A 25762-nucleotide genomic window follows, 5' to 3' on the forward strand; every position below is an offset into this window, starting at 1 on the left:
AGCAATCCCACTACTAGGCATATACCCTGAGAAGACCATAATTCAAAAAGAGTTGTGTACCAAAATGTTCATTGCAGCTCTATTTACAATAGCCAGAACATGGAAGCAACCTAAGTGTCCATCGATAGATGAATGGATAAAGAAGATGTGGCACATATATACAATGGAATATTACTCAGCCATAAAAAGAAGCAAATTTGAGTTATTTGTAGTGAGGTGGATGGACCTAGAGTCTGTCATACAGAGTGAAGTAAGTCAGAAAGAGAAAAACAAATACCGTATGCTAACACATATATATGGAATCTAAGAAAAAAAAAAAAAAGGTCATGAAGAACCTAGTGGCAAGACGGGAATAAAGACACAGACCTACTAGAGAATGGACTTAAGGATATGAGGAGGGGGAAGGGTAAACTGGGACGAAGTGAGAGAGTGGTATGGACATATATACACTACCAAACGTAAAATAGATAGCTAGTGGGAAACAGCTGCATAGCACAGGGAGATCAGCTCAGTGCTTTGTGACCACCTAGAGGGGTGGGATAGGGAGGGTGGGAGGGAGGGAGACACAAGCCGGAAGAGATATGGGGACAAATGTATATGTATAACTGATTCACTCTGTTATAAAGCAGAAACTAACACACCATTGTAAAGCAATTATACTCCAATAAAGATGTTAAAAAAAAATGCAAAGAAACTATAAGGGACTAAAAATATGTGCATGCGTGCACAGTTGGGGTAAATTATGGACAACAAGATACAAAAAGACCAAAAACCCATCTGCCACTTCTGAGCAAAAGCAGGGGGTCCAGAACAAAATCAGAGAACTGTGCATGCCCCCTGCCCACAACACCACCAAAGGGGTGGACAAATCACCTAAACCACCCCTCCAGACCCAACACCTGGACCCACCCCTACCCTCACCCCATATAAGGAACCAGCTAGCCCCACCTCAGTGAATGAGCAGAGAAATGTGTTACTTGTTTTTGCTCAGGAGTCCCATTAAAGCCTTGCCTGGAAAAAAAAAAAAAAAATGGGTATAGAGTTTCAGTTCTGCATGTTGAAAATTGTTCTGTGAATGAATGGTAGTGATGGTAGCATAACAAAGTGAATGTACTTAATGTCGCTGAACTGTACATGTAAAAAATGGTTAAAACAATACATTTTATGTTATGTGCATTTTACCACAATTTTTAAAAATGAATTTAAAAAGTTTAAACCATTATATATGAGCAACGCCACCTTATTGTATTGGTTAAGAGAAAGGCTTTGGTTTCAGATGGACCTCCATTCAAATCTAGGTTCTAGTACTAAGAAAATTACTTAACTTCTTTTAGACACAATTTATGTATGTGTGAAACAAAAGTATCAATAATACCAATCCAAAATTACTTCAAGATAATTAAAATAATTTATGCAAAGAATACAGCCAATACTCCAAGAAATTTAGCTACTATATTTATTATATTCATATGTACACAATTCTTATTTATTAATTGCATTAAAGTAGTTTTATTGTTTTTCTAAATGAATCATAACCCTTTAAATTTATTTTGTAATCTATAATCCTTAGCACATATGGTAGAAGTTTAAAAATATACTTTGAAATATGATCAGCCAATGGTAAGATTAAAGGAATAAGAACAGTGGCAATGCACCTGACTATGGTATGGTCTTTATAAAATACAGAAGAAAGACTATTTCCTTTCAGTAAAAGGGAAACAACCATAGAGATACTAAATTGCAGTCAATTTAAAAATACATTAATCTGGCACTGATAAATTTATCAGTAAAGTATAAATATTAAGGTTCAAAAAACAAAACCATCATGTACATAAAAAAAGGAAGAGTAGAAGTACAAAATAGGAACTTAAAGAGTCAAGGAAGCAATTTTCCATTTAATATGACTTTTTTCCACTAAACTGGATGTACTGACATAATCTTTGACTGATTAACTCAATATCAATATCTTCTCCAAATTTAACATGAATTAAGAGTTGGATGCACAATTTATCTCAGTAACACAAGCAAAGTGAACATCTGTTAATTTTCTGTCGTGTAAGTTTTTGTTTGGGGAGGTAGGGGATGTGAACAGAGCCTCTGATGAACAGAGCCTCTGATGTGTAATGTTCTTTCCATCTGCACACCAGGCGGCATCGCATGGCTAATCAGAAGATAACACACATCAAGTTTCTCACATATTTTGAGATAAGAAAGTAAATAAATCAAAATTTTGTTTTAAAATTGTTTTCTTAAATGTCCATGGCAAATATGCTTAAAAATATACTCTAAAGGTTTATGTTGTTTGAGTTAATAGTTATAAATTAATCATGAAGTATTGTTTTCCTCATATATTAACTCCTTATATAACTTAAATAATATTACGAAGTAATATGAGTTTAAGAAATTAAGAAAGAGTAATGTAACCAAACTAGGTTCTCCCCCATTGATTTCCACTTATTCATTTAAATAAATCTGTGTCATACAAAAGAGCCTTGGGGAATTCAGAACATGATTTTGCTGGAGGCCCCTTAAACGATTCAAAGACAGGATCTGGAGAAAAACTGATTTGATATAAATTTCAATTGAATTGCTTTTAAAATAGATGTATTACTTAAAATACAATGTCTTAATGAAGTCTCCTCTTCAAAGCACTCGTCTTGCTTTAGAACATACTGTTTTTAAGCATTTATGTCAAAGAAGGTGTTTAAAAGTCCATGGAAAAGAATATTAGTTCATTTGATCTAGTGCTGCTGGCCAAAGATGGTATAGCCTAACCTGTATAAATAGAAAATAAGTGACAAATAAGACACAAATTAGCCTGTGAATTTTCTCATTTCTATTCTATGGAAAAAGTATCTCTAGAAAGAATGCTAAAGCATATGTAGAAATATACCTACTTTCCTCTACCTTGCATCAACTCTGCCATTTCCATATCATTTCTCATGCTTCTCTTATTAATCTCTCTTTCACTGTGTATAATGGACTCCCTTACTTTACCAACTTTCACATAGAGTGATTTACAAAAGGGTAAGATATGCAGAGTTGTGTAATTTGTAGAATGAATAAAGCTATCTAGTAGTATGCCTCATCTTTAATTGGAAATCATTGATGTTTTGTACATATGTGTTCGATGTAGTTGTGAATTTCAAATTCATTGAATTGGGGGGTTGGGGATGGAGGTTGTGTACTGTGGCATTACTTAATACTTCTATGATAATATCCACTATCTTAGTGACTTCTAATTTTGTTAATTATTCTGAAGTTTATCCTTCGACATCAACATTCTACCTCTAGAGGACAACCCATACCTATCGGATGATTAGTACATTTAAAAACATCCATCGTGTTGCCCATAGTGAATGTTCAATAATATCCCCTTCCAAGGTCAGATGATGATTTTCACCCATCAAAAGATGTAACCATTGGCCATAAGCCATTGGGAACTGCTAAAAAAACTGCTTTAACAAGGTGCTTCTTTAATTTCAGCAACTACAGTAAGTGAAATATATTTTCGTTTCATAAAATATATAGAGAGAAATATAATAAAAATTCCTCCATGTCTCCATCCAAAGAAATCCAAAGATGTGTTCAATATTTTAAAATATAATCTACATTCTTTTATATTTTTTTAATAAAAAGAACATGGACTACAGAATATTTTAAAATAACCCTCTTGCTAAATAAATTACTTCCTCTTTGACTACCATATGAAAGCAATCAGTATGTTTTAATTAAACAAATGGTTAATTCAACAGATATTTATTGAGCACCTACAATATTCCAGGAATTCTACCAGCAGAAAAAGGCATTTTTTAAAAAAGATTTTCCTGTATCACCATCTTCATCATAAAACACTTATTAAACACCCTCAAGCAAATAGCTTTGCCTTTATCAAAAAACCCCTAATATTCAATTTAGCAGTGTAATACTTGATGTAATGATAGACATAAGCGTAAGAATGACATTCACTATAACAGAATTTTAAATTTATTGCCTTTGAGTGGGTAATCAAAACCATGAACACGTCTTTGCAGTTCATCAAAAAAAAAGATGCCTGGAAAGTACATGAATTTTAAACAAGGTTAAATGATCAAGTATAGTTTTAAACTTCTCAATAAGTTATGATGTTACTTTTCATTTTTTCCTTTATTTCTCTTTTCTTTTCACTCTTCCAATTATTTTACTTCAAAAAACTGTATTGATATACTATGTGTCAAGAAATGTGCTGAAACTGTAGAATACAAAGATTTAAAAAACTAATCTCAGTTCTCACAGGTTTTTAATATTGCATATTTGTGCATGGGGCAGAGAAGTGGATATATGAACACACCAAAAATACGAAGAAGAAAACTAAATTCAGTCCTATAAATGACATATAAAACATTTTGCTATGTGTGAACATAGAGTGAACATTTATCTCAGCAGGATGAGTATGACAGTCTCATGTAGAAAGTACCATTTGAGATGAATATTATATGTATTGACTTTACCATACGGGGACCGAGTGAAAATTTTTCTCAGTAAAGGAAAGAGTATAAGCCAAGGTATAATGGCGGTTATAAAAGTACAGGTTACTTTTGAGGAATGGCTAGAGATGTGGTAGTGGGAGAGGTCAATAAGGGGTATAGTTTTAAGGAAAAAAGGGTATATTTGGACAGCTATGGTAGCCAGTTGAAAGTCATACTAAGAAAATTGGACTTATTCTGAATGCAGTGACAGCCACAAAAAATGTTTGAGACATTTATAGCTTATTTTACGTAGTGTTATCTCAGGTGGAGAGTTCTTCAAATTAGAGTATCACATTACTCAGAGAAGCAGTGATAACCATCCTAGGGACCAGGATTACTCTTACCAACATGATTAGCATGGTCTCCTAATATAATCAAACTGTTTAGGAATCAGTGCCAGCTTGGTGAACTTGAAATTAGAACAAGGAGATTTAGGGATCTTTAAAATGGACTTACTATGTATCTTCATGATAGGGGCTCAAATAACTCCAGGTTCATTGATTCATGTGCCTTTAAAGAGACACTGCCAATATTTCCTCAGGTTCTTTTTTTTTTTTTTCTCCTTTTCTATGCTTGGAAAGTTGACCAGCCCCTATTACCTGCTTCTGCAGATTAAGATGCACTTTCTATAGATATGTTAATATGATCAAAGACTAATTGCCCTACATCTATTTTATCTCCTTCTGGGGGCTTTGCTTGAACTCATTAAGTGATGATTTAATGAACTCTCAGCTGGAATTCTATTTCCCTCATTTCTGAATTCTTGGGAGCCATCTCACAATTATACCCGAGTACTTACAAGTGACACTAGATTAGACATTATTACAAATTTTAAAAAGTGGATTGGCAAAATATCCATGCCCTTTTCTCACTTACAATTAAGACAGGCTTATTATTTTAAAATAATCTATTCAGAATTGTGCATAGTTCTTAAACAACTTCAGCTTTTATCTGTAGACAGAAGTTAAGTGGGTGGGCTAAAAACCTATTTCATTTTCTTCTAAATAAATAGGAAGTATACATGATTGTGTACAATTTAGAAACTACTGATTAAGAAGCTAATTAAGAATAACTTTCACAGAGAAGAATTCTGGCTCTAAGAAGGCACAGGAGATTTAACTAAAGGCCACACTAGAGAAAATTTAACACCATAATCTCTCAATGGATTTTCTTAATTGTAATTATCTCTTCTTCCACTGTTACAATATTTGGGCTTCATCACATTTAAAAAACATTCTTTTCTGACAGTACTGGGAGAAAACCAATTGGTAGTAACAATGAGAAAAGTGATGCTAACTATAAAGCCTAATTCTTGCAGATTATGAAGTCCCATATTCAAGATCATTAAGTTGGACAACTCCATGTAAGCAGGTGTCATCAGATAAATTGTTCATTTTCAGTCATTGCATCTGGAACAACTTTTTATTTTTTTTATTTTTTATTTTTATGTATTTTTTAACATCTTTATTGGAGTATAATTGCTTAACAATGCTGTGTTAGTTTCTGCTGTATAACAAAGTGAATCAGCTAAAAGTATACATATATCCCTACATCCCCTCCCTATCACACCCCTCTAGGTGGTCACAAAAGCACCGTGCTAATCTCCCTGTGCTATGCAGCTGCTTCCCACTAGCTATCTATTTTATATTTGGTAGTGTATATATGTCAATGCGACTCTCTTTGTCCCAGCTCACTCTTCCCTGGGTCCTCAAGTCCATTCTCTACGTCTGTGTCTTTATTCCTATCCTGCCCCGAGGTTCATCAGAATCCTTTTTTTTTTTTTTTAGATTCCATATGTATGTGTTAGCATACAGTATTTGCTTTTCTCTTTCTGACTTACTTCACTCTGTATGACAGACTCTAGGTCCATCCACCTCACTACAAATAACTCAGTTTTGTTTCCTTGTATGGCTGACTACTATTCCATTGTATATATGTGCCACATCTTCCTTCTCCATTCATCTGTCAATGGAAACTTAGGTTGTTTCCGTGTCCTGGCTATTGTACACAGAGCTGAAATGAACATTGGGGTAAATGTGTCTTTTTGAATTATGGTTTTCTCAGGGTATATGTCCAGTTGCGGTATTGCTGGGTTGTATAGTAGTTCTATTTTTAGTGTTTTAAGGAACCTCCATACTGTTCTCCATAGTGGCTGTATCAATTTACATTCCTACTAACAGTGTAAGAGGGTTCCCTTTTCTCCACACCCTCTCCAGCATTTGTTGTTTGAAGATTTTGTGAGGATGGCCATTCTGACGGGTGTGAGGTGATACCTCATTGTAGTTTTGATTTGCATTTCTCTAATGATTAGTGATGTTGAGCATCCATTCATGTGTTTGTTGGCAGTCGTATATCTTCTTTGGAGAAATGTCTATTTAGGTCTTCTGCCCATTTTTGGATTGGGTTGTTTGTGTTTTTGATATTGAGTTGCATGAGCTAATTGTAAATTTTGGAGATTAATCCTTTGTCAGTTGCTTCGTTTGCAAATATTTTCTCCCATTTTGAGGGATGTCTTTTCGTCTTGTTTATGGTTTCCTTTGTTGTGCAAATGTTTTTGAGGTCCATTCGGTCCCATTTGTTTATCTTTGTTTTTATTTCCATTTCTCTAGGAGGTGGGTCAAAAAGGATCTTGCTGTGATTTATGTCACAGAGTGTTCTACCTATGTTTTCGTCTAAGAGTTTTATAGTGTCTGGCTTTACATTTAGGTCTTTAATCCATTTGGAGTTTATTTTTGTGTATGGTGTTAGGGAATGTTCTAACTTCATTCTTTTACATGTAGCTCTCCAGTTTTCCCAGAACCACGTATTGAAGAGGCTGTCTTTGCTCCATTGTATATTCTTGCCTCCTTTATCAAAGATAAGGTGACCATATGTGTGTGGGTTTATCTCTGGGCTTTCTATCCTGTTCCATTGATCTATAATTCTGTTATTGTGCCAGTACCATACTGTCTTGATTACTGTAGCTTTGTAGTATAGTCTGAAGTTAGGGAGCCTAATTCCTCCAGCTCTGTTTTTCTTTCTCAAGATTGCTTTGGCTCCTCGGGGTCTTTTGGGTTTCCATACAAATTGTGAAATTTTTTGTTCTAGTTCTGTGAAAAATATCAGTGGTAGTTTCATAGGGATTGCACTGAATCTGTAGATTGCTTTGTGTAGTAGAGTCATTTTCACAATGTTGATTCTTCCAGTCCAAGAACATGGTATATCCTTCGATCTGTTTCTATCATCTTTTTAATTTCTTTCATGAGTGTCTTATAGTTTTCTGCATACAGGTCTTTTGTCTCCTTAGGTAGGTTTATTCCTAGGTATTTTATTCTTTTTGTTACAGTGGTAAATAGGAGTGTTTCTTTAATTTCTCTTTCAGATTTTTCATCATTAGTGTATAGGGATGCAAGAGATTTCTGTGGATTAATTTTGTATCCTGCTACTTTACCAAATTCATTGATTAGCTCTAGTAGTTTTCTGGTAGCATTTTTAGGATTCTCCATGTAGACTATCATGTCATCTGCAAACAGTGAGTTTTACTTCTTTTCCGATTTGGATTCCCTTTATTTCTTATTCTTCTGATTGCTGTGGCTAAAACTTCCAAAGCTATGTTGAATAATAGTGGTGAGAGTGGGCAACCTTGTCTTGTTCCTCATCTTAGTGGAAATTGTTTCAGTTCTTCACCATTGAGAATGATGTTGGCTGTGGGTTTGTCATATATGGCCTTTATTATGTTGAGGTAATTTCCCTCTATGCCTACTTTCTGGAGGGTTTTTATCATAAATGGGTGTTGAATTTTGTCGAAAGCTTTTTCTGCATCTATTGAGATGATCATATGGTTTTTCTCCTTCAATTGTTAATATGGTTTATCACATTGACTGATTTGCATATATTGAAGAATCCTTGCATTCCTGGGATAAACCCCACTTGATCATGGTATGTGATCCTTTTAATGTGCTGTTGGATTCTGTTTGCTAGTATCTTGTTGAGGATTTTTGCATCTATGTGCATCAGTGATATTGGCCTGTAGTTTTCTTTCTTTGTGACATCTTTTTCTGGTTTTGGTATCAGGGTGATGGTGCCCTCGTAGAAAGAGTTTGGGAGTGTTCCTCCCTCTGCTATATTTTGGAAGAGTTTGAGAAGGATAGGTGTTAACTCTTCTCTAAATGTTTGATAGAATTTGCCTTTGAAGCCATCTGGTCCAGGACATTTGTTGTTGGAAGATTTTTAATCACAGTTTCAATTTCAGTGCTTGTGATTGTCTGTTTATATTTTCGATTTCTTCCTGGTTCAGTTTCAGAAGGTTGTGCTTTTCAAAGAATTTGTTCATTTCTCCCAGGTTGTCCATTTTATTGGGATAGAGTTGCTTGTAGTAATCTCTCATGATCTTTTGTATTTCCACAGTGTCAGTTGTTACTTCTCCTTTTTCATTTTTAATTCTATTGAGTCTTCTCCCTTTTTTTCTTGATGAGTCTGGCTAATGGTTTATCTTTGTTTATCTTCTCAAAGAACCAGCTTTTAGTTTTACTGATCTTTGCTATCATTTCTTTGATTTCTTTTTCATTGATTTCTGATCTGATCTTTATGATTTCTTTCCTTCTGCTAACTTTGAGGTGTTTTTGTTCTTTTTTCTCTAATCTTCAGGTGTAAGTTTAGGTTGTTTATTTGAGATGTTTCTGTTTCTTGAGGTAGGATTGTATTGCTGTAAACTTCCCTCTTAGAACTGCTTTTGCTGCATCCCATACGTTTTGGGTTGCCGTGTTTTCATTGTCATTTGTTTCTAGGTATTTTTTGATTTCCTCTTTGATTTCTTCAGTGATCCCTTGGTTATTTAGTAATGTACTGTTTAGCCTCCATGTGTTTGTATTTTTTACAGATTTTTTTCCAGTAATTGATATCTAGTCTCAAAGAGTTGTGGTTGGAAAAGATACTTGATACAATTTCAATTTTCTTATATTTACCAAGGCTTGATTTGTGACCCAAGGTATGATCTATACCTTGGTGTGACCCAAGGAATGCTCCATGAGCACTTGAGAAGAAAGTATTCTGTTGTTTTTGGATGGAATGTCCTATAAATATTAATTAATTCCATCTTGTTTAATGTATCATTTAAAGCTTGTGTTTCCTTATTTATTTTCATTTTGGATGATCTGTCCATTGGTGAGAGTGGGGTGTTAATGTCCCCTACTATGATTGTGTAACTGTCGATTTCCCCTTTTATGGCTGTTAACATTTGCCTTATGTGTTGAGGTGCTCCCATGTTGGGTGCATAAATATTTACAATTGTTATATCTTCTTCTTGGATTGATCCCTTGATCATTATGTAATGTCCTTCTTTGTCTCTTGTATAGTCTTTAATTTAAAGTCTATTTTTTCTGATATGAGAATTGCTACTCCAGCTTTCTTTTGATTTCCATTTACATGGAATATCTTTTTCCTTCCCCTCACTTTTAGTCTGTATGTGTCCCTAGGTCTGAAGTGGGTCTCTTGTAGACAGCATATATACGGGTCTTGTTTTTTTATCCATTTAGCCAGTCTACTTTTTTGGTTGGAGAATTTAATCCATTCACATTTAAGGTAATTATCGATATGTATGTTCCTATTCCCATTTTATTAATTATTTTGGGTTTGTTATTGCAGGTCTTTTCCTACTCTTGTGTTTCGTGCCTAGAGAAGTTCCTTTAGCATTTGTTGTAAAGCTGGTTTGGTGGTGCTGAATTCTCTTAGCTTTTACTTGTCTGTAAAGGTTTTAATTTCTCCATCAAATCTGAATGAGATCCTTGCTGTGTAGAGTAATCTTGGTTGTAGGTTTTTCCCTTTCATGACTTTAAACAGGTCCTGCCACTCTTTTCTGGCTTGCAGAGTTTCTGCTGAAAGATCAGCTGTTAACCTTATGGGGATTCCCTTGTATGTTATGTGTTGCTTTTCCCTTGCTGCTTTCAATATTTTTTCCTTGTATTTAATTTTTGATAGTTTAATATGTGTCTTGGCATGTTTCTCCTTGGATTTATCCTGTATGGGACTCCCTGTGCTTCCTGGACTTGATTAACTATTTCCTTTCCCATATCAGGGAAGTTTTCAACTATAATCTCTTCAAATATTTTTCAGTCCCTTTCTTTTTCTCTTCTTCTTCTGGGACCCCTATAATTCGAATGTTGGTACGTTTAATGTTGTCCCAGAGGTCTATGAGACTGTCCTCAATTATTTTCATTTTTTTTTTCTTTATTCTGCTCTGTGGTAGTTTTCTCCTCTATTTTATCTTCTAGGTCACTTAACCGTTCTTCTGCCTCAGGTATTCTGCTATTGATTCCTTCTAGAGAATTTTAAATTTCATTTATTGTGTTGTTCATCATTGTTTGTTTGCTCTTTAGTTCTTCTAGGTCCTTGTTAAACGTTTCTTGTATTTTCTCCATTGTATTTCCAAGATTTTGGATCATCTTTACTATCATTACTATGAATTCTTTTCAGGTAGACTGCCCATTTCCTCTTCATTTGTTTGGTCTGGTGGGTTTTTACCTTGCTCCTTTATCTGCTGCATACTTCTCTGTCTTCTCATTTTGTTTTACTTGGTGTGTTTGTGGTCTCCTTTGCGCAGGCTGCATGTTCGTCATTCCCATTGTTTTTGGTGTCTGTCCCCAGTGGGTGAGGTTGGTTCAGTGGCTTGTGTAGGTGCCTGGTGAAGGGGACTGGTGCCTGTGTTCTGGTGGGTGGGGGTGGATCTTGTCTTTCTGGTGGGCAGTGCCATATACAGTGGTGTGTTTTGGGATTTCTGTGAACTTAGTATGATTTTAGGCAGCCTTTCTGCTAATGGGTGGGGTTCTGTTCCTGTCTTGCCAGTTGTTTGGCATGGGGTGTCCAGCACTGGAGCTTGATGGTCGTTGAGTGGGGTTGGGTCTTCGTGTTGAGACAGAGATCTCTGGGAGAGCTCTCGCTGACTGACATTAAGTGGGGCCGGGAGGTCTCTGGTGGACCAATGTCCTGAACTTGGCTTTCCCACCTCAGAGGCTCAGGCCTGACAGCCGGCCGGAGCACCAAGACCCTGTCAGCCACTCGGCTCAGAAGAAAAGGAAAAAATAAATAAATAAATAAATAAAGGGAAAAGAATAAAGTTATTAAAGTAAAAAATAAAAAAAATTAAAATAAAGAAATTAAAAATTAATTTAAAAAAAAGAAAGAGAGCAACCAAACCAATAAACAAATCTACCAATGATGACAAGCATTAAAATCTATACTTAAAAAAAAAAAAAAAATACAGACAGAACCCTAGGGCAAATGGTAAAAGCAAAATGGTAAAAGAAAAATCACACAAAAAACCATACACATACACACTCACAAAAAGTGAAAAAGGAAAGAAAAAAAAAAAAAATATATATATATATAAAAAAAAGGTAGAGGGTAACCAAATCAATAAACTAATCTACCAGTGATAAAAAGCTCTAAATATTAAACTAAGATAAACATAAAACCAGAAACAAATTAGATGCAGAAAGCACACCTTATGTCTACAGTTGCTCCCAAAGTCCACTGCCTCTATTTTGGGATGATTTGTTGTCTATTCAGGTATTTCACAGATGCAGGGTACATCAAGTTGATTGTGGAGATTTAATCCGCTGCTCCTGAGGCTGCTGGGAGAGATTTCCCTTTCTCTCCTTTGTTCGCACAGCTCCCGCGGTTCAGTTTTGGATTTGGCCCCGCCTCTGCACGTAGGTGGCCTGAGGGTGTCTGTTCCTGCCCAGACAGTATGGGGTTAAAGTAGCAGCTGATTCGGGGACTCTGGCTCACTCAGGCCGGGGGGAGGGAGGGGTACACAATGCGGGGTGAGTCTGCGGTGGCAGAGGCCGGCGTGACACTGCACCAGCCTGAGGCATGCCATGTGTTCTCCTGGGAAAGTTGTCCCTGGATCATCGGACCCTGGCAGTGGCGGGCTGCACAGGCTCCCGGGAGGGGAGGTGTGGATAGTGACCTGTGCTTGCACACAGGCTTCTTGGTGGCTGCAGCAGCAGCGTTAGAGTTTCATGCCCACCTCTGGTGTCTGCACTGATAGCCGCGGCTCACACCCACCCCTGGAGCTCGTTTAGGTGGTTCTCTGAATCCCCTCTCCTCAGGTACCCAGCAACAATGGTCTCTTGCCTCTTCCGCAGGTCCAGTGTTTTTCCTGGACTCCCTCCCAGCTAGCTGTGGTACACTAGCCTCCTTCAGGCTGTGTTCACGCAGCCAACCCCAGTCCTCTCCCTGGGATCTGACCTCCAAAGCCCGAGCCTCAGCTCCCAGCCCCTGCCCGCCCCAGCAGGTGAGCAGACAAGCCTCTCAGGCTGGTGAGTGCTGGTCGGCACCGATCCTCTGTGCGGGAATCTCTCTGCTTTGCCCTCTGCACCCCTGTTGCTGCGCTCTCCTCCATGGTTCCAAATCTTCCCCCCGGCCCACCCCGTCTCCACCAATGAAGGGCCTTCCTAGTGCGTGGAAACTTTTCCTCCTTCACAGCTCCTTCCCTGAGGTGCAGGTCCCATCCCTATTCTTTTGTTTCTGTTTTTTCTTTTTTCTTTTGCCCTACCCAGGTACGTGGGGAGTTTCTTGCCTTTTGGGAAGTCTGAAGTCTGCTGCCAGCATTCAGTAGGTGTTCTGTAGGAGCTGTTCCACAGGTAGATGTATTTTTGATGTATTTGTGGGGAGGAAGGTGATCTCCATGTCTTACTCATCTGCCACCTTGTAGGTTCCCCTGAAACAGCTTTTTATGTCGAAGTATGGATGTTTGCATTTATTACATTTTTCCTACATTCTCTATATAACTCACTTTCCACGTTTTGTTGGCTATTTACTTGTTTTCTTTAACTTTGCTTAATCTTTATTTCTTATCCATAAAATAGAGTTAATAATATCTACCTCAAGGGCCATTTTAAAAGTTAATGTCATAAATTATATTAAAAATTGAGAATGGAATATTTTAGCTAATACTGCTACTACTAGCATTATCACCACCAGTCATATCACTATTCCTACTTGTTTATTTCATTTATAGTGTAATGCCAACTTTAAAATTATGTAGTAGCTATTTTCCCTTGTGTTTGGTTAATATTATAATACTCCAGAATTGCCAACATATTTTAACATCCTATCAATTTATTTTGGCAAATAGTCAAAACAGTTGCATTAAAATCAATAATTTAAAAATATTTATAGACTTTCTACTATGTGCCAGGGACTACACTATACACTGAAGATTTATCAGTGAGTAAGGCAGACAGACTCTTCAGCCTACAAGAGTTTAACTTCTACTAGCAGAAACAGACATGTAACCAGTCAATTATAATACATGGAAATAAGTGCTAAAATCTGATCTGAACATCCAGAGAGGGAACAGGGACATAATGGTGTGAGGATTGGTGGTAAGGAAGTGGCTTCATTCATCCAGGCTAAAGAGTGAAGGTAGGGAGTGGATCGTCACAAGTAGAGAGAACTCCATGAAGTAGAAAAAAGGATATGGAAGAACTCAAATATGAAAATAATGACAGTTCTGGATCCAAGCAACACCAGGTCCAAAAACCAAGTTAAAAAAATTGAGATGAGGTAAAAGTGAAAACATTTCACATGTTTGCAACACCCAATTTTATAAGTGACTAAGACATAAGTTGTGAATAAATCATGAAGAGCCTTGAAAGTCTTATTTTAAGGAGTTTTTCCTGTATCCTGAAGGAAATAGGGAGCTAATTGGGTGGGGGGTAGCGGCGATTTAAATGAGGAAATGACATGATGAGATCTAATTTTAGAAAGATCATTATTTCTGTTGTGTGGTTAACAGTGGCCAAAGAGACTGGTTAGGAGGCTAAGGAGTAGCCTAGTAACATGAAGAGAGGCGAATAGTGATAGTGAGAAGTGAATTCAAGAGTCAACACAAGTAAAGCATATAGTGGTGAGACAGAGACTATTCAGCTCTATAATATCTTCCTGCAGCCTCTGCTTCCTTTGTATTTACTGTGACTGTAATTATGGATTTTACTGGTATTCACCCCGTAATTTCTTCCCTCTCTCAAGTATTAAAAACAACAATTCAGAAAAAAAAATACTTTGCCAGAAGAATCTATAAAGTATTACCATTTTTCTGAGGGTGTCTTAGTGGATGTTCTTTCCCTGACATGCTTCCTTAGCCTTTTCATCACTGCCATGTTTTGTGAGAATATAAGAGGTAAAGTACCATAAAATGGACAATCAGAAATGGGAAGAGAAATAGGCTCCTTTGAAGCAAAGATTAAGGATTCAATTCTTCAGTCACCTAGAACAGTGATGCTTAGATTGGCTCCAGAATATAATCACCCAAAGAACTTAAAAAAAATATATACCTAGAACATTATAGTCACTCAATACTTATTTAATTCACTCAACAGCTGCTTATTGAGAGGTGTTGGGCATACTATGGGGAAAAAGCAATTAGTACTTGAGGGTCTTTACAACGTAGAGCAGTGGCTTTCAAGCACTGACTATTAAGCCACATCTTAAAAACATATTTTCCATATAATGCAGTATGCACGTGCAAGCACATACACCAAAAACAAATACACATATGATGGAAAAATATTTTTCGCAAAGTAACACCACAACAATGTGCAGCACACTTTTTGATATTTTCTATTTGTTTGTGCTCATTTTTTAATAATAAAAAAATCATGGTTGTAAACCATTATATTGATTTCAATACCAACCAAAGAAAGCCATCAAATACTCTGAAAAAACCTCGTACAGAGGATGTTCTAACTCTATTTCTGAATACTGAAAGTAACACACTGTGCCGGTGCTTTTATTTCAGTAAAAATACCCAAAATTTAGAGTCTTTTAAAAAAATACCAATTATCTCAAAGACAACTCAATCCAGTTTGAATAAGACACAGAGCTTTATCTCACTTACCTTTATTTCACTTAGAAAAAACTAAACATCTCATGGGTAAAGAGACGTACTCTTTCAGTCTCACAATGATGTACACACAATGAGATAATTTCCTTAATGGATTCTGGAATTAGTTAGGGAAAAACCTAAAAGTGAGCAAGTTTTCACCAGCAATATTATACACAATACTAAAAATCAGGAAACATGAGAACACACTTCTGTTAATGCAATGGATTTATAAAGCTATCCTTAATAAGTCATGTTTAATTAAAAAAATAACTTTTTTTCTTTTAGACAAACTAACATAGGATGAGACAGTAGTTATAATTACAGAAGAGCTATAATACGGTATTCCCAATTACAGAAGGAGAAAATACTCTTTTATCATTAAGTAACCTATGTAACCAGCATGCAAGTACTAAGTTCCAAGAGTTTTTTCTTTGCTATTAACTGCTTTACTGATTTCTCTCAATAAGGATTCCATGTGTCAGATACAAATGATGATGCACATGTATGGCAGAGACCTGTATTTTTTTCCTCTCTCTATATCTATTATCCCCCTTCCCTATAGAAATAGAAGTTTAATGGAGCATTATGTCCACCCAGCTAAAGGTTTTATGTCCCAACATCCTTTGCTGCCAGGTATGTTTATGTGACAAGGATGTAGACAATAAGATACAAACAGAAGTGATATGTGCAATTTCTGGGTCATAAACTTAAAAGGAAAGGAGTCCCCTTCCTTATTTCCAATTTTTGTTGGCAGGAATGTGGAAATATTGGCCACCTGAGAACCAAAGATGGAAGTTAGGTGTTGAGGATGGTTCATACTGTTAAAATGAGAGAGAACTAAACTTATATCTTATTTAAGCCTCTATTATTTTCCTTTCTTAAAGTGGCCAAACCTATATCCTAAGTAATGTAGATTTCCTATTCCAAAATGTACTCCTCTATACTGAGTGGGAAAAAGGAGATAAACAAAGTGAGTGAAGTTTAATTACAACATAGAAGCATGGTGAATGAACAAAAGCATGTAAGGATGTGAGGCTGTCTAAGTAATAGGCAGTTATACGGTAATAGAAAGGTCACAAATTCCCAACTCGGCAATCAAGAGTGTCAAATAAATACTTCCTGGAGAATAAGGCTACTTGTCTTCTACACACAGATCCTTTTTTTTTTGACAAAATGAAACTTTCTTGTATACGTTTCATACAAAATACTGAAATAGAACATAACTGCATTCTACACATCACTACACCAAAATGTCAAAAGATTCACTTCTCAGCATGAAAATGCACAGAAACATAAATATGAAAGGACTTCACATTTTAAATGTTTTATTCACACCTCAGTGCAGAGTCAAATGGAGTATTGTGAATGGGATGTAGCACTATCAAATAACATATGTAAGGGGACTTAATGGAATAAAAGAAAAGAAAACTCTGAAACATTCCTGATTCTTGCAGATGGAAGATATCTCCATGGCTGAAAACACTCAGAGTGATAAAATTCAGCTCTTCCAAATTTTGTTATAATTTGCTTCTTGAGCAATTAATTTGGAGATATTTCAATGTATTGGTTATTTATTTGGCCCCTTATCTCTTCAGTACAGAGATTCTTTGTAGACAAAGTTCATAGAGATACACTAAATTGCATTAGCATATACAACTCCATTAATAGAAAATATATCTTTTACATACAACTGCTGTAGGAAACCACAATGGTGAATTTCAAATAGCTATTTGAAAACACTGCCAATGTTTCAGCTCTATTGCCTGACTAAATTTTTCATTTATTATTAACCAAACATTTTTTAATACACATTTGTTGAGAGTAACAGCAACTTACTGATCCAATTTTGCTGGTTATTAGTAGAATATACATCAAAAAATACTTGCCCAATTTCTTTAAGTAAAATTCTCAGTACAAATGTAATGTTGAAAAATAAAACCAAAATCAAGGGTAGTGCTGCTAAAAATGGAACCTAGAGAATATATCTCTAGATATTTTCTCTTTCCTCTTTGTATCTACACATGATTATTGTACTTAGATAACATAGGGAAATACTGCTGACAATGGCACTCAAGTTTCTGAAAGAAAGGAGGGTCAGTACAGATATTTAGGAGCTAGAAGGCAGGAAAATTTATCTTCCTGTTCATAATTTTTCATCTAAGTAAAGGGAGTGACAGAGATGGTCTTAGACTTGGTATCAATTATCTAGTAAGAGAACACATACCGTCCTGATAAGAAAATTTAGTAGGCAGTAAAGCATTCCTGATTATTTTACTCCAGAAACACTAAGAAAAAAGAGAGCCCTAAAACAAATGTTATCCAGTGTGTGATTACTTAAAGAGATGGAACAGTTTTCACCTCTGTGCAGGTTTATTAGACATTCCTATTCAAAGAATATGAACTAGAGAGGAGACAAACTAAAAGACATGAGGATGCACTTAGTTTATACGCCATAATTGTTCATAGTATGATCATATAAGAGAATAAATACAAAGTTCATAAGACAAAGAATAAATTAAATCAACCATTTGCTCTTTCTGGTTTCTCAGTATACAGGAAGTGGAAGGGAAAAGTATTAGAAAACTCAATCTCCGTGGGATATTTAGGCAAAATATGGAACCATAAGATACATTAATTGCCTTAGCAGTTATACACTGTCCATGTGACATTCAGAACTATGATTAAACATCTTTAAAATTCAGCCAAATATGAAAAGTCTTTAGAAAATATTGAAAAAAATAGAAAAAGAAAATGAGCTAATTCTCTCCTTTAATATCAACTTAACCAATTTGTTTAATCATAAAGAGAAAGCTACAGCATCAAGATATTTCTAAGCCCAAATTCTGAGCTTCTGTGGCATGACTTGAAAACACTTTGCTTCTTAGATGTTCGCTGGTGATGAGAGTATGGTGAGAGAATGGGAAGATAAAGACAGTCTTGCCAAAGTCAATCCATAATGAGGTGAGGCAGTACAACACGTTACAAAATAGGAAATTTTCTTTGGCCATTCATTTCTGTCTGCTCCTCCCTGAACAAACACAACTTCTACCATGAAAATGTCTGAAGGTAGTTATTCTTCTGGATATTATCAGGAAGTAAAAAAATATTATGAAGAAAAATATTTTAAAGTAAGCTACTCACCTATCCCAATGAAAGCAGCTTTGTACCCTTCTTCTTTCAAAGTGCTAAGAGTAATTTCATTCACTGAGAGGCTTTTACCACAAATTATCTGTAAGAAAAAACATTTCGGTAACTGTATTTTGGCATTTGAATGACTAAAACCTTAATCTTTAACATCAAAAATAATAAAAACTCCATATACACATATGTATGATTCCATATATAGATATGAAAATATTTTTGTCTTTTAGTATATAGGCTTATGTATACTAAATAGTATATAAATAGAACAAACATGTTTTACTTCATAGCTAAATGCATTTTTGCCTTTTAATTAAGTACCAGAAGAAAAGCTAGTGTATTTAAAATCAAGTCAGTAGCTTTTCACAGTTTAATTAGTATGTTCAAGGCACTATGTGGGGCATTTTAAAGAATAAAATGATAAATGAGACAGTTTCTGCCTCAATGTGCAGTCAAGATCTGTGCAGAAGATGTACAGAAATAAGTATAATAAATAACAGAGTGTGATCAGCACATGTCTACAAGAACTCAAGGGATGGAGAAATTCATTTTGGCTGCAGTCATATAGATGAGAAAAAAGAGAAGTAGTGGGATTTCAATAAAGCCCTTTTTAAACTGAAGTATAGTTGATTTACAATATTGTGTTAGTTTCAGGTGTATAGCAAAGTGATTTGGTTAAACATATATATGTGTGTATATCTATATTCTTTTTTTAATTCTTTTCCATTATAGTTTGTTGTAAGATATTGAAAATAGTTCCCTGTCAATAAAGCCATCTTAAAAAATGGATAGGATTTTGGTAGGGGACACTGTCCAGGGAAGATGAGTAAAGTCAAGAGTCAGAGTGTAGATACTTCTATTAAAAATCACAGTACTTTGCTCAATTCCCAGACATGAGCCTATTTTCAGATCTTGAATCTGCTGACTGAAGAGGTGGTCAGGTCCCTAGAAAGAAAGACCCTGAAACATCCTGGCAAGTAAATACTATAATGATTCCTCTATTCCTTCTCCAAAGGGAATTATAGCCATTTACCCAGGTGACTGTACACTGGGGAAAGGGGAATAATCACACATTTCAAGGACACTGGACAAGGTTCTTCACTGACATTGACACCTGAAGAGTGGGGACCTACAGTGATAAGGTGAAAAATGGAACCTGGATAAAGTCTGGTTCACAGTGGGCCTAAGGGGATCACAGATCCAGTTAGTGGTTATTCCCAAGTCTCCAAGTGTATAATAAAAATTGTTATACATGTCAGTAGAAAGAATCCCCATGTTGGGTCTCTGGTCTGCAAAGTAAGAGCTATTATAGCTATAATATTGGGAAGGCCAGAAAACTTCTGAAACCCTGGTCGAGAGAGTAAATCAACCACAATGATAGCCTGGAGTCGGTGGGATGGGGAAAGATGGTGGTGGTCCATGTTATACTTCTGTTTTATTTCCCAGTCTGGCCCTGCTGAGACTAGATGATTTCTGGAGAATGACTGTAAACTCCTGCAGGCTTGACCAAAGTGTAGCCCTGACTGCGGTGTCTGTGACAGATGTGGTATTATTGCAGATTAGTAAGGCCACAGGTACACTGCACGTAGCCATTGATAATGATGAATGCACACTTTTCATCATGTTTCTGTGGAAGAGGGATCAGAAACAGTTCACGTTCATGGGGGAAAGATAAGAATATTCATTTACAGGTTTGCCTCAGGAATATGTCAACTCTCTTCTGTAATAATATATATAATCTGAAACGATCTGGCCATACCACAGAACATCATAGTGATCCATTACACTAAGAACGTCATGCAGATTGGACAGCATAAGCAAGGGGTAGCTAGTATGCCGGAGACTTTAATATGCCTGCCCTCCACAGGGCGGAAGATGAACCTTATGAAGATCAGGGACTAGCCACTTGAGTGAAGTAAAGGGGTCTACTTCTCAGGTATGTGCCAGTATATACTCTCTAAAATACATGACTTTGCTGCAATTTTGCACTCATTTACCATTATAAATAAGGAAGCACAATGTCTGGTAGGTTTCTTTGAGTTCTGAAGTCAACATGTTCCTAAAAACAAAAGTCTCTAAACTGTTTCATAGCAGAAGAACAAAGTTTACCCATTAAAACAATAATTGCACCTAACTTGCATAGAGTACCTAACTAAGTGCAAGACTCTCTTCTAAATACTGCATAGATGGACTTCTTTCATCCTCACAATAGCATTATGAGGTGGTTATCTTTATCCTCATTTTACAGATGATGATAGTAAGGGACAAGAGAGCTTTGACAACCTTTACCAAAGTCAAATATGTAATTTAACTGCAGAACCAGCACGTGTAACAGCTATGCTCTAACGTCTCTTGAGAATGAAGGGCAGAACCAGCACCATCCTCAAAGGCACAGAACAACATACTGCATGTGGAGAACTACTTGAAAATGTAGTGTTTCTGGAGTATAAAGTGCAAAACAAAGAATAGAAAGAGAAAGTAGGGGGATAAAATGACTCTGCATATAACATAGGAGGGCATTTTTGTTTTACTAAAATACTAGTTCTAATTTTATTGGCAGATAAAGGAACCATTTGAAAGTTTACAACCAGGGGACAACCAAGGTGAGATTAATAACTAATATTCAGAACTCTGGAACATATCAAATACCATGAAATAAATTGGACAATTAAATAAACACATATTATTAAAAGTACTTAATACTAAGTATCTAATAGTGGGTATTACTATTAGAGTTAGTAGAGTTAGATGCTATTAAAAGTAATGGATAATGAAGTTTTAGAATTTTATTTTTCAAAGAGTAGATTTTTTATTAAACTATTTCTGATCATAAAGAAAGATAAAAAGTTCTAGTGCTTATTTTTTGAAATGACCTCAATACCAATATACAATGAAGGTTAGACATAAAAGAAAACTACAGGTCCAAATATTCTAAATAAAATTTTAGTAAACTGAATAATACTACAATTTCCAAAGCTGAGCAGTGGAGTGCCCTGCCAATGAGTCTATCAGTGGAAGTGATACTCAGAATACTTGACTTTAGGTTTGGTTTACTAATTGACTCAGCAAAAAAATTGAAGAAAGACCCCCATCCTTCCTGAGGTAGTGTTTGTGTGCATGCGTGTGTGTGTGCGTGTGCGTAGTTGAGTAGTGGCGTTATGTGATTTGTCAAACGGGATTGAAAATATCCCAATTTTTCCACCCTGATAGAGTGAACATGTCCCGGAATTTGTAACATATAGAAAGGATGCACAGATATTTTGCGTTTCTCAGTCTGTTTCCACCCTAGCAGGCAACAGCGTGCAACTGAGGAATCAAAAAAGTTGAATTATACTTTTGTGTATCAAAAACTGGAAAGACAAGTAGCTTAACTCCTAGTGTTAATTTACTGGGACTGGGACCAGTAAGACTTTACTTACTGTAGCCAGACACTGTGGGACAGGGGGAGAATAACCATAACTATGCAGTAAGTAGCTCCATGGTGCAAATGAGAACAAAGCAATAAAAACTATAATCAGTGGAGTGGCAAGCACAAGAACTCTTCCCTATGTTGGGGAATCTAGTCAAATTTCCCTTTTCTAAAGCCTAAAACCCCCAAACATTTGCCATCAAATCAAAAACTCACTCTCAGAAAGAACAAGGAGAAAGATTCTTTGACAAAATGTTAAAATTTTGCTTACATTATGACTTAGGAAATTGGACCAAGACGTGTAAAACTTAACTAAAACTGGGATTATATGACAACTACAGACATCAAAAACATTTTGTGGCTGATATACTATGAAGTCTTAAGATTATTTGTTAAATATATATGATGGTAGAAAAATCACATTATGGGCATTTTGTTTGTGTTTTTGCTCCTTTTTCTCCCACATTTTTCATATATGTAATATTTTCCGTCATGATTTTCTTAGATATGGATTATAGCATATATTAACGTCCCTCTAATGGCTTTAATAATATATGCCTGGGTACTCAAACATCCCAGCTAAATTCAGAATAAAATTCGCTCCACATCAAGCTTAGTGTAAGAGTTATTACTATTTCAATAGAAGGGCTGAATATAATAAGCCCTGAGCCAAAGTTCCACCTAATATCTACTCCAGGACTTGACAAAAACTTTCTTTATGCATCCATAATATGTCTTCATACATATAATAATAATTTTAATGTAGGATTAAGGTTTACAACTTTTTTGGTGTGGAACTCTTTTTTGAAACGAACTATGTGACACCCATTATTAAAAACTACAGATAATAATGTACATGCTCTTCACATTTTTCTCATAGAAAATTTGGCTAAATAGACCAAGTATATCCAGAATCTCTAACATAGAAAATAAGATAAAATAATTTAAAAAATAAATTCAGCTCTTTTTAGACACAAAATTATTTTGTTGGCTATTAATGTACATGTTTCTCGCCTTCCAGTAGACATAAAATATGACTTCATATTAGTTTTCAGTAACATCCTATAATATGGAAATGCTTGCTGCAAATAAGCATAATGACAAACAAGATGATGTAGAAAATTTATCAAGAAAGATATCTCAGGGCTTGCCTGGTGGCTCAGTGGTTGAGAGTCTGCCTGCCGATGCAGGGGATACGGGTTCGAGCCCTGGTCTGGGAAGATCCCACATGCCGCGGAGCAGCTAAGCCCGTGAGCCACAACTACTGAGCCTGCGCGTCTGGAGCCTGTGCTCCGCAACAAGAGAGGCTGCGACAGTGAAAGGCCGCACACCGCGATGAAGAGTGGCGCCCACTTGCCGCAACTAGAGAAAGCCCTCGCACAGAAACGAAGACCCAGCACAGCCAAAAATAAATAAATAAATAAAAGTGAAATTCTTTAAAAAAAAAAACTCTTTAAAAAAAAAAAAAAGAAAGATATCTCAGATATTTTTGTTCAAATTATGAAGACAAATTCCTAGCGATTATAAATTTAGTTTAATCAAAGTAGAATTCTGTCAAAATATTGAAAAATGACAAATATACATATTTTAAACATATTTAGAAAAATATAAAATCTTTATGGGGATTTACATTTTTAGCTTTAAAAAATAAAGTCAGTAGAAATATTATAAAGACTATGAAACAAGAATATTTATATATACCTAAATTCTGAATTGCAAAACAAGAAAAGAGTATTTAGTCTAAAAGATTGGTAACATTTTCAGACACAAATATCACAGGGGACTTTGTTAAAGTCTACCTAGGGTTAAAAATAATTGACAGTGGTTTATGCTGAAATTTTTATTCTAAAATAGTTTTATAAAAATATAACAGCTTAGAGGCTATTTCCTCTAAAGAATATTTTTATTATACTAGGAAAAATCCTTTGATGTGAAATTAGTTGAGAGTATACTTGATAAGTTAAAAATCTTATAACTTGCTGATAAGTAAAGTAAAAAATTAAAATTTGAATTCTATCACAAGAATACAGAAGCAAATAAAAATATTATCCTAAAAACTCTGTTTTAAAAGGGAAAAATTATTCAACCTAGAAAAATAAAAATTAAATCAGTATGCAACTCAAAAGGTTGAGAAAGAATAACAAGCAAGTGTAATCATAGCAGGGGGAAAGAATTAATAGAGTCAGCAATTAGTGAATAAGGAAACATAAAACTCTGAGACCTGATTCTTTCAAAGATTACATTAACTAGAGAAACCACTATCTAGTCTTATCAAGAAAAAAAGTTAAGAACACACAATATATAAGTTTTAAGATGTGAGAGCAAATACCATCACAGGCACAGATGAGGTATTTTTATTGTATACTAGAATAATATGTTTAAATCTATGCTAATTAATTCAAAAGTCTCAATGAAACAGAAATTTTTTCTAGGAAAATATATACTGACCAAATTAGCATAAGAATAAAATAGGTGGAAAGACTGTGGAAGATTTTTTTTAAAACATCAATGTTCTGTTTCTCATAAAAAGACTGAAATCAGATGGATAAAATTTTCAAATTTAGCAAAAATATAAGTATCAAGACAATATTCTTACCAATAATAAAATAATGAAATGCTTGGAAATTTATTTCTATAAAGCTAGCATAAATCTATAACCAAAATCTATAGCATAACCAAAACTCACAAAGATAACAAATAAAAAATAAAGCAAAACAAAGACAGACTTTCAGTAGCTTTGAAACTCTATAAAGCGAGCAACAGAATCTATTCCCTGTTGTATTTACAGTTTTAATATTCAGTGCATAAATAAGTGAATGCAAAAGAAATTTTAAAAAAAAAACTCATAGAACAAACCTAGTTCTAGATGTACAGATATAATAAAACAATATGCAAGATGTATATAATCCAGAAATGCAAAGATTAATATAACTCAATACATTATCTGAACACAGATTTTCAAAAGGGGCAATTAAAAAATTTAACACCCCTCCTCCATTAAAATAAAACAAAATAACTTAGAATATGTTACTATTCTAAGTCTAGAAAAAGAAAACATTTACTCAATATGATAAAAATGCTATTTCAGAGATCAGAAAAGATGCCATGCATTACCACTTTTATAACATACTAGTGACAATGAAATAGTGGAAGAAAAAAATATATATATATATAACATACAAATAGAGGGGTTTTTTGTGACACAATATTTGACTGGAAAAATTCGTCTTAGAATAAACAAGAACTAATCTATCAGCTATTAGATATGAAATAAATTGAAATTACTCAACAAGAAATTTAGCTGAAGAACATAGTTGGGAGGGAAGATGATGAATTAAACTAAGTTTATATATGATGAGTGTATGTTATTTGGATGATAAATGTGTTCATTAAACTATTAAGATTACAGGACTGGAGTTCAAAAGAAAGATGGTTCTAGACAAGTCCTTAGCACACCTCTAGGCAAAAGTAAATTCTCAGTAATTATTTATCAAATAAATGAAACAAACCTATTAGAAAGAGAAAAAAATCAGATAATAACCAAGATAATGCTAGATCATGAAAGCTAAAAATACATACATACATGAACAAACATGCATGCATAGATACATGCATGCATACATATCAGAATATATCACATGCTGCACAGGAGCCGAACAGTATAAACCCAGAGAAAAATTCATTTCATTGCCAGGAAATTATTGTTGACTTTAAAATATACAGTGTTAGTTGAGAGGTAAAAACAGAAGGCAGGTTATAAGAAGAATTTGGTGATGAGAAAAATGTGGTAACAAGTGTAGAACATTTTTAAAAATATATATCCTTTCATGAATAAAG

General features: G+C 35.1%; 1 protein-coding gene across 2 annotated transcripts in view; it reads right to left on the bottom strand.

Annotated features, from left to right (window-relative positions):
- DPYD (dihydropyrimidine dehydrogenase) overlaps positions 1-25762 on the bottom strand; it is an 809798-nt gene that overhangs the window by 546166 nt on the left and 237870 nt on the right. For both annotated transcript variants that reach the window (XM_059926787.1, XM_059926794.1), the window contains exon 8: positions 18517-18604. In XM_059926787.1, coding sequence (XP_059782770.1) covers positions 18517-18604 — 88 coding nt within the window. The remainder of the gene's footprint in view (positions 1-18516; positions 18605-25762) is intronic.

The sequence above is a fragment of the Balaenoptera ricei genome, chromosome 1, assembly GCF_028023285.1.
Source record: "Balaenoptera ricei isolate mBalRic1 chromosome 1, mBalRic1.hap2, whole genome shotgun sequence".
In the NCBI taxonomy this organism is placed as follows: Eukaryota; Metazoa; Chordata; class Mammalia; order Artiodactyla; family Balaenopteridae; genus Balaenoptera; species Balaenoptera ricei.